The 9,960-nt window shown below is 34.6% G+C and overlaps 2 protein-coding genes across 2 annotated transcripts; both read left to right on the top strand.

The window, feature by feature from the left end:
• The first annotated feature begins 429 nt into the window (after positions 1-429).
• On the top strand, positions 430-1,581 carry LOC147925756 (uncharacterized). Its single transcript, XM_087492758.1, has 4 exons — positions 430-768; positions 961-1,047; positions 1,249-1,386; positions 1,483-1,581. Exons 1-4 carry the CDS (start codon positions 430-432, stop codon positions 1,579-1,581), a joined length of 663 nt encoding a protein of 220 aa, XP_087348884.1.
• A 3,033-nt stretch (positions 1,582-4,614) lies between these two features.
• On the top strand, positions 4,615-8,901 carry LOC104701630 (protein NRT1/ PTR FAMILY 4.6). The gene is made up of 5 exons (XM_010472687.3): positions 4,615-5,156; positions 5,317-5,422; positions 5,561-5,778; positions 7,158-7,586; positions 7,680-8,901. The coding sequence occupies exons 1-5, from the start codon at positions 5,154-5,156 to the stop codon at positions 8,682-8,684; spliced, it is 1,761 nt and encodes a 586-aa protein (XP_010470989.2). The 5' UTR covers positions 4,615-5,153; the 3' UTR covers positions 8,685-8,901.
• Positions 8,902-9,960: the final 1,059 nt, after the last annotated feature.

Raw genomic sequence — 9,960 nt, 5'->3', positions numbered from 1 at the left:
TGTAATGGGTATCTCAAAAGAAGGTGGCATGGGTTCATATTTGGGTATTCCAGAAAATCTTCAGGGTTCAAGGACCAAGGTCTTCAGCTATGTCAATGAGCGTTTGGATGATCGAGTAAATGGTTGGTCTGCAAAGTATTTATCGAAAGATGGTAAGGAAGTTATGATTAAATCGGTAGCGTTGGCTCTTCCAGCTCATGTGATGTCTTGTTACAAATTACCGCAGGAGCTAACGTCTAAATTAACGAGTGCTATCTCAAATTTTTAGTGGAAATCTAATGATAAGGCACGAGGTATGCATTGGGTGGCCTGGGATAAAGTCTGTAAGGACAAGTGTGATGGAGGATTGGGTTTCTGCACTTTGGCACAATTAATGACGCAATGCTGGCTAAGCAGTATTGGCGGTTAATTCATTATCTGAATTCCATGATGGCTCGGGTTATGAGACGCAGATATTTTCGGAACAAACATCCTTTACAGGCTAAGAAGCCATATTCTCCTTCTTTTGCTTGGAGAAGTATTTACTCTACAAAGGGTTTGGTCGAACATGGATCCAGATGGGCGATAGGCTCGGGCTGCCAGGTTTCGGTATGGCGAGATCCTTGGATACCGGATTCTCAGCCAAGACCAGCTAATGGTCGAGGGAGATTGCTACATCCCAATCTAATGGTTAATCATTTAATAAACCCAGTTACTAAGGAGTGGCATATGCCAATCATGGTAGAGTTTATGGGCCCGGAGGATATCCAGATTATTCAATCTATGGAGGTTAGTAAAGTCTTTAAACTCGATAGATTGATCTGGCACTATACTTAGTCAGGAAAATATTCGGTCAAATCGGGTTATCGGCTCGCACGTGAATTAATTAAAGAGATTGAATATGGGCCGACGTGTACGGCCCTTAGGGCACATGCATGGAAACTGGAGGTTCTCACAAAGGTCCAACATTTTTTCTGGCAGGTTGCCTCCGGTTCCCTTCCTGTGATGGAACGTCTCGCTCACCGGGATGTCCGGTGTGATACTTTATGCAAACGTTGTGGTTCTGAGGTGGAGACCATAAATCATGCACTTTTTGAGTGCTCTCATTCGCGGCGGATCTAGGATTTATTTCTGGGTAACATATGTTCCGGAGACTTTCCTTATGGCTCGATCTACTCGAATCTAGATTTCCTATTCTGGCGAGCGCCATCCCAGTCGAACGTTTCGGATATAAGCCTTCGCTTACCATGGCTTGTCTGGTCAATTTAGAAGGACAGGAATAAAAAAAATTTCCAAGGACTTACGGCAGAGCCTATTGACGTTATCAATCAGGCAGCCAATGATAGAGTGTTATGGGAAGAGCCCAAGTCCTCTTATTCGGACTCCATAGAGCCTTTGCCTGTGGAGGTTCGGGTTCCTTCTCCTTGGTGTCAGGTTGATGGATCTTGGAAGGCCTCTGATCCTTTAGTGGGTCTGGGCTGGTGGTTTTGTCTCTGCTATTAGGAGCACGGAGTCTGCGACGTAGTCCTTCCCCTACATTCGGAGGTACATGCGTTGATTTGGGCGATGGAATCCCTTCTGGCGGTAGGAGTTGATTGTTAAAGTTTCGAGACGGATTGTGCAGAATTAGTGGTGATGGTGCAATCTCCTGATGAATGGTCCGTCTTCTCTAACATGTTTGATGAATTCTGCTTACTTCGATCCTCCTTTCCGGCCTTCATGCTTTCACGAATCCCGCGGTTGTCAAATGTCCGGGCCGACTGTCTTGCTCGTTCTTCGCGATCTTTATCTTTTGAAACTTCATTTGTAAACTCTTTCCTTCCGGTTTGGATAACCAACATTTGGATTATTTTCTAATTTAATGTTTAGTTGACAAAAAAAAATAGTATATAGTTATAAAAAAATTACTAGTATGTAGTTTTTATTTTATTTGAAACATAAGCTATAATCTACTGAATATTAAAAAACGAGGATAGTATATATAGTTTTTTTTCAACATTAGATATTTTTTTAATCTAGTAATTTAAAGAAACAAGTATACTTTACGTCGAAATTAGAACAAAAATTAATAATTGGATTTTGTTATGTAAAACCCTTATTATATATTAATCTTTTTATTTATTTAGAATTTTTATGAGCTAGAAAATTCATATAATGTAATTAATTATTCTTAAAATCAACTTCTTAGAAATAGAAACAATCACTTCAAACAATTTCCCATGAAAGCCAACTTTAAATATTACTCATTATACAAAATCATGATGATCATCTAATGTTTTTACTTTATAGACAATGACTCAATGAGTGCTGACTTAGTTAGACCGTCCAATAATTCAGGTGCAATAAAATATATGTAAGATTTTTAACATTATATGACTTTCTAATATCTATCATTGGTTATGCAGTCTGCATACGCCTACAAGGTTGGCCCCAACTTTAGAACTGATAATATAAGAAATGAAAAGCAATTTTAAAAAAAAATCTCCCCAGCTTCAAGTCAGGTCCATGAAATGGAGAAGTCAGCGGTCAAACATATCATCACAGCTCATATACAGACGATATCGTAAAAGGGAAATAGAGAAAAAAAAAAAAAAAAAAAAAAAGGAGATATAATTTCACGGGCAGTCTAAAAGACTTTGGTTTATGAACATTTCGTGTATTTTAATGTCAGTTTGTTGTATGCTTTATGAAAAGAGAGAAAGAGTTCTAAAAAGAAATGAAAAAATGAAATAAATAATATATACAAAAGAGAGGGTCGGTCACTGCCACAATTAAGCGGAAGTGGAGAATGGTTGGTATTTGTTGTGTCCTTCAAACCTCAAAAAGTTTCAATTTGAAGATCTTTTTGTTTTATTTTCAGCACAGTATACCTTTTAAAATGGTTTATTAGGTATTTTATAAGATTGGTTTTTAAAACAATACTGCTTCTAAGAAAATTATAAACATATGAATAATTAATTCTATCTCTTGTTCAAAAAAGAAAAGGAATATTTAACTCTATCAGTTTTGCATTGAAAAATCAAGAAATAATTTTCTCGAGTCTTTAACACTTTAGTGAAGAAATTTGATTTTCTTATCGTGTGGCACGTTTAGTCAACTTCGATAACTGGTTATAAATGAATCCTCATAGTTGAATATTGGAAAATATATTTCAAGATTTATATATTTCATCAGAATATTGTAATTTGCATTGACAAATGTCTTTATGTCGTGTTTCAAGGCTCTATCACTTATGTAGATGATCTGCTGCTTATGTAATTCTAACCACAATATTAAATTCCGAGGAGAAAAGTTTGTAATAGAGACTGAACCAGGTTTACATTAAAATTCCAAAATGGAGAGGAAATAAATCAAGAAAACAAAATAAATATTGCATGGATAAGAAAACACGACACTTGTCTATGCAACTTTTTTCTATAGTTGCATGAGATCACTTTAATGTTAAAGTCCTCCCAAACAGTATTAGATTCTTCGCTATAAAAGACCTCATGGGTAGTTAAATAGAGCGTTGTGAATTTGAATCATATACTTCGACATATGTACACGTACACACAGATACGTATTCATATATGGCACTGAAATTATCAAAATATTCAATTCTGAGAATAGTGAATAGCACTGGGCGAAATAAACATTAGTTAAATTTCAGCATATTCTTGGATCTATGCCACGTTAATTAATTGTTATTTCGTTTGATATATAGTTCTTTAAATTGTCTATTATCTATATACGAACTTTTAATTTGAATGTTAGATATACTGAACATACGAATACAAATTTTTCTTGAGCCACTATAGCTCCTCCTTCGTCCCCTTAGCCGCCGGTCATCAAACTACCGCAGAAAAAAAATGATAAGTACAAAATGATATAGAAATATTAAATTAAATAAGTTTTTCTTCACACTGTGTGTGTGTTTGTGTTGTAACAATAAAGTTATATGTAGTCTACACGTATCTAAAACCAATGGAGTTTCGAAAGCAAGATCTTTTGGTGAAACCATCAAAGAGACAACAATGCATATTATCTTTTTTAAAAATATAGGATCATAAAATTTCTTGTACAAATTGCTAAGAGAAAAAGTATAGAGAATATGTGTCACTAATATCAGCCATAAACATATATAGTTCATTACTAACCTTACAAACAAATATATAATTTAGTTATGATTCCATCTAAAATGAACTAAAAAGGTTGAAAAAGAAGTAATTAGTAACAACAGTTAATTGGCTATATACTTTGCAAAGCCAAAACTATACCATGAATAGAAAGATGAGGAATAAATAGGTCTAGATTAAGTGAATGTTCTACCTCCTTTTTGTGTTAGTCAAAAAAGTTAAAATCTCGCTAAATTTATTTTAAAATCCACTAAGTGGAGGGTTTGAATCCTTCCATCACCTTTATCTTACCCTTCACCTTTTTTTTTGTTTTTTTTTTTTGGATTTACTTGCATCGTTCTCCATTAAACAAACCAAACCCAAATATGTTGTATTTTATTTGATAATGAATTATGTCGAGACAAAATATGGTAGTGAAACAATCTAGAAGAATTTATTGTTCATTAAAATTCTTATGTGAAACAATCTAGAATAATTTATGGTTCGTCTACATGTAAATGTGAAACGAATATTATGATGTGAGTAATCAAAATATTCAATCAATCTAAAAATTTTGTTACAAACTAGTAACAATTACCTTGTGGAGAATAAAAGACAAAATCAATTCTACATATGTTAATTACATTGGTATCGGAAACTCCATTTCAAAACCAACTTGCCAATTAAGTAAAGGGTAAACAAACATGATTGATTAGCCTTTATTCCACCACTATATTACTAGCTTTATCAATTCAAGGAATTGATATATCTTTAGTTGCCCTAAAAACAAAGAAATATAGCTATTTTTTTTTTATAAGAGGAGTAAAAAACAATGTAATTTCCTAAGAAGAGAATAAAGAAAACTACAACATGAAGTCATTTTCTAATAATAAAGAGGGCCCAATTTCTCCTTTCTTCTCACCCAATTGGACCCTTCCTCAAATCTCTTCTCCTCTCCTCTCTTTAAATTCCGCTAATACCCCTTTCTCATTTTCACTCTTATATCACATTAAACCTTTTTTTTAATTTTTCCTCTACCTCAAAGTTTGAGAGAAAGAAAGAAAGAAAGAGAGAGAGAGAATGGTGGGTTCTTGAAGTTTCTCACATTATTTTTGCTCACTTCATCGTTTCAAGAAATCAAATATTTGATTTGTGTGTGATGATGTTTTCTATTTATAGTAATATATGTCTCTTTTTTCTCAAAGTTTAGTTTTGTTTCTTGTTCTTTGTCATATACTTACAGGAAGTGGAAGAAGAGGTCTCAAGATGGGAAGGCTACTCAGACTGGAGAAACAGAGCTGCCGTGAAAGGCCGTCACGGTGGCATGCTCGCCGCTTCTTTCGTCTTAGGTCAGTTTCTAAATTCCATATTTACCCCTCGATTTCTCTGATGCATCTTTTAACCACACATTTATATTTTAAAAACGATTCCCTAATGGGATCATTGTGACTGATTTATATATAATTTTTCTTCTCCTATATATGAAGTGGTGGAGATATTAGAGAATCTAGCGTACTTGGCGAATGCTAGTAATCTCGTGCTATACCTAAGAGAGTACATGCACATGTCTCCATCTAAATCGGCAAATGACGTCACCAATTTCATGGGCACAGCTTTTCTCCTAGCTCTCCTCGGTGGTTTCCTCTCCGATGCTTTCTTCTCCACTTTTCAAATCTTCCTCATCTCAGCCTCCATCGAGTTCTTGGTAAGCCTTTCACTCAATTCTTTTACATTTTTTTAACCCTTATAATTTATAAACACAACACTAACAAACAAACAAATCAAACTCCACTTATATAAAAATATTCAGAAACTTTGTTATCCGTTAGATTACTTTAGTTTAGCTTAAGTTCTAAATTATTAGCGTTGACTTTTTTTGTTTTGTCTAGCCACCACAATCATAAATCCGTTCACATTATAATAGATCCACATGTATATCTATCGTAAAAGTATATATTATAACAAAATTATCACATATGAAAGAAAAAAAAGTATAGTTGTAAGCAAAAATCCAACGAACCATGCGTGCATTGGTATGCTGATAAAAGGACAAAAGAAAGTAGAGGAGCGTGACTTTGATACGGTACCGTATCCGTATCTATACGCAAAAATGCTTTGTTATGTTTATGATCCTAACACGACCTATACGTGATAACATCTATTAAAAAAAATCGTACACCCTAGTTTTGTTATAACTGTCACTATCTCAGGGACAAAAAAGGAAAGTTAAAACATCTTTCTTGGATTTCAGCAACACAACAACCTTTATAATTGTTTTTGTTATCTTGTCTTTACGTTTGATAGGGTATGAAACTATAGTGTCCACTTATATAACAATCTGCCACTCGTACCCTCGTGACTCTGCCACTTAATGGTACAAAAGACAAAACAAACTTGTAGTTGTAAAAGTACAGTTGGGGCTCTTAATGCTTTGTGGGTAGCGTTTGTGCGTTCGTATACGAGTGCAAACGCAAACACTCTTATATCTGTTTACCATTATATATAGATAGATAAATTTTGATGGTTCATGTAATATATACCTCTACCTATAATAATTTATAACTACACATAAATATATATAGCTGACTTAGCTTATAATTTCACGATCACTTTTGTAAAGTGTTTTTTCTTATATATGTTTTGTTTTAAATTGATTTGAGTCATTTACTTATATGATAAAAGCATTCATATTCCATGGAGTCATATCTACATTCATCTAGAATCGATATATTATTGGATAATATATACTAGAGTCCAAATTCTTTTTAAACCCCTGCTGTTACGTCAGTGTAACCGAAGTTATTTCTTCAAGAAAAGGGATTAGCCAATGAGACGACCACACGAAAATAAGGATTTGTCCATACCTCATTTAATAACGACGTCTCATCGTTCGTAACGGTTTCAATTATTTGTATCACGTCGCTGGTCTGACTCTCACGAACCACAAGGGTTAAACTCTCCCACGTGCCCTGGTCCCATTCCCATACTATTCTTTGTAACTCCCCAAAAAAACCGTTAATTGTTTCGAATTAATGAGTTTTAACAAATCAAATATGATTAAAATGTGATTTGGGTGACGTGCAGGGATTGATCGTACTCACAATTCAAGCTCGAACACCGTCCTTAGTGCCTCCATCTTGCGATGGTCCTACTTGTGCAGAAGTGAGTGGCTCGAAGGAAGCGATGCTATTTGTGGGATTGTACCTTGTGGCTTTGGGAGTGGGAGGAATAAAAGGGTCGTTACCATCTCACGGAGCAGAGCAGCTTGATGAGAGTACGCCTAAAGGTCGGAAACAGAGGTCAACGTTCTTCAACTACTACGTGTTTTGTCTTGCTTGTGGAGCACTCGTGGCCGTCACGTTTGTGGTATGGTTAGAAGACAACAAAGGATGGGAATGGGGTTTTGGTGTCTCTACAATTGCTATCTTCGTCTCGATTCTGATCTTTCTCTCTGGATCAAGATTTTACAGAAACAAGATCCCATGTGGAAGTCCTCTCACCACAATCTCCAAGGTTTGTTTTTACCTCATTAGTTCTTGACTTCGAGATATGATTGAGAATAAACATGTGCCCTAAGTAATGTTTTATATGATTTGTTTGACTCAGGTGCTTCTTGCGGCTTCGTTTAAGTGCTTCACTAGTGGAAGTTCAAGCAATGCAGTTGTGAATATGGCCGTTAGTCCCTCTAATCATAGCGTACCAAAAGGGAAAAAAGAAGAAGTTAACTCACAAGGAGAAGTGGAAAAGCCACGTCAAGAAGAAGCCGTGCCTCCTCAGCCACAACTAACCAACAGTTTAAGATGCTTAAATGGAGCTGCGGATGAGAAACCTGTCCATAGATTGTTAGAGTGCACGGTCCAACAAGTCGAGGACGTGAAGGTTGTGCTGAAAATGCTTCCGATATTTGCTTGCACCATCATGCTCAACTGTTGCTTAGCTCAGCTTTCGACATTCTCTGTCCAACAAGCTGCTTCAATGAACACAAAGATAGGTAGCTTAAAGATTCCTCCAGCTTCTTTACCGGTCTTCCCCGTCGTGTTCATCATGATCCTCGCACCTATCTACGACCATCTCATTATCCCATTCGCTAGAAAAGCTACCAAAACCGAAACGGGAGTCACTCATCTACAAAGAATCGGAGTAGGTTTAGTTCTTTCTATATTAGCAATGGCGGTTGCAGCATTGGTTGAGATTAAAAGAAAGGGAGTGGCGAAAGACGAAGGCTTGCTTGACTCAAAAGAAACCTTACCGGTCACTTTCCTATGGATCGCTCTTCAGTATCTTTTCCTAGGGTCAGCTGACCTATTCACACTAGCTGGACTGCTAGAGTATTTCTTCACAGAAGCACCTTCTTCAATGAGATCTCTAGCGACGTCACTCTCGTGGGCTTCCTTGGCAATGGGATACTATCTAAGCTCAGTGATTGTATCGATAGTAAACAGCATCACAGAGAGCTCAGGGAATACACCATGGCTGAGTGGAAAGAGCATAAACCGTTACAAACTAGACTACTTCTACTGGCTAATGTGTGTTCTTAGTGCAGCTAACTTCTTGCATTATCTCTTCTGGGCAATGCGTTACAAGTATAGATCAACTGGTTCAAGAAGCTAATATCGAATGGTTTACCTTTGAGCCTTTTTTTAATATAAAATTAGAGCAGAAAATGTTTTTTACATGAGCGGCTGTTATATAAAGAGATGAATGGGGGATGCAAGTAGTGATGCTGTGGTTAGGTAAATATTTGGGGGTTTGGAGTTTTTTTTTTAAAATCGTTGGACAATGAATGTACAGCGAATGGATATTTCAACTTGCTTGAGGCTTACTTTTAGTTGTTTCTTGTGCTGTACGAAACTAAGCTAAGCTTGATAACTTTAATATTCACAAATGTGGATACTGGAGATATTTTGAATAGTTGAGCCACTTGAGCTATATTAACTTTAGACGAAAGAAGTGAAATTTCAAATGTGAGGGAAATGCTGTGGTTTTGCCATTTGTGGTTTACCGAGAAAACGATGACTAACGAGGTCCAATGAGTTTTAACACGGGCCTACAAGAAATAATGAAACCAAGCCCATTTACTTTGGTTTGGGTTAGTCAAATATTGGTAAGTAATTTTTTTTTCTTAGAAATAATCCCTTATTTATTTCTAAACATTATACTAATTTTGAGTGATTTTAATATATTTCTATTTTATTTTATTTTAAATAATGTAAATACCCTTTTTATCAAACATATTTTAAATTATATTTTTATTAGTTGTATTTATTTTATTTAGTGATATTTTTGTAAAAAGGATAAATTAAATTGGGATTCATATTTCTATATTTTTAGTTTTTATATATTTTTTAATTTGTGTGTAAAAACTTTAACGGGTGTTATTGGATTATAATTTATAAAGAATTTTGAAGACTTCAACAAAATCATCAAAATTGAGTAAGTGAAATTTTTTTAAAGATTGCTAGAGAGTATTCTATAGTTTTGTTGTTTAGTTTTCTAAAATCTTGTAAAGTGGTCCAAATAATCTTTGTATTTTTGTGATACTTTTCATGACTTTATTTTGTGAAAAAAGTGTATAAAATCATGAAAATAACATAATAATTGAATTCATTAACAATCTTAAATTCTTTTGTTATAATTGAATAATACAACATTTTTATTGACTTTATAAAAGTCTGAATCCAATAGCCCAAATTTGTTAAAATTTAAATAATTTTTTACAAATCATAAACTAATAACAATAAACTTTAATAGAGTTTAACAAAAATTTTATCTAATAAAAAGTGATTCTATATAACATTTAAAGTCTTTAAAACTCTATTCAAATTTCAAACCAATAACCCAAACTTAACATCAATTAAAACATATAATAACAGTAAAATATAAGTAT

Source organism: Camelina sativa, chromosome 16 (assembly GCF_030686135.1).
Source record: "Camelina sativa cultivar CO46 ecotype springtype chromosome 16, ASM3068613v1".
In the NCBI taxonomy this organism is placed as follows: domain Eukaryota; kingdom Viridiplantae; phylum Streptophyta; class Magnoliopsida; order Brassicales; family Brassicaceae; genus Camelina; species Camelina sativa.
Note: the sequence above shows the minus strand (reverse complement) of the source record. Positions and strands in the feature narration are given on the sequence as shown.

Bases quoted from the DNA above. Each gene is read 5' to 3' on its own strand.
- LOC147925756 (XM_087492758.1), top strand. From the start codon at position 430: ATGGCTCGGGTTATGAGACGCAGATATTTTCGGAACAAACATCCTTTA. The intron at 769-960 runs GTTAGTAAAGTC...TTTTTCTGGCAG, and splicing joins AGATTATTCAATCTATGGAG to GTTGCCTCCGGTTCCCTTCC. The intron at 1,387-1,482 runs GTTCGGGTTCCT...CTCTGCTATTAG, and splicing joins TAGAGCCTTTGCCTGTGGAG to GAGCACGGAGTCTGCGACGT.
- LOC104701630 (XM_010472687.3), top strand. The intron at 5,423-5,560 runs GTCAGTTTCTAA...CTATATATGAAG, and splicing joins CGCCGCTTCTTTCGTCTTAG to TGGTGGAGATATTAGAGAAT. The intron at 7,587-7,679 runs GTTTGTTTTTAC...TGTTTGACTCAG, and splicing joins CTCTCACCACAATCTCCAAG to GTGCTTCTTGCGGCTTCGTT.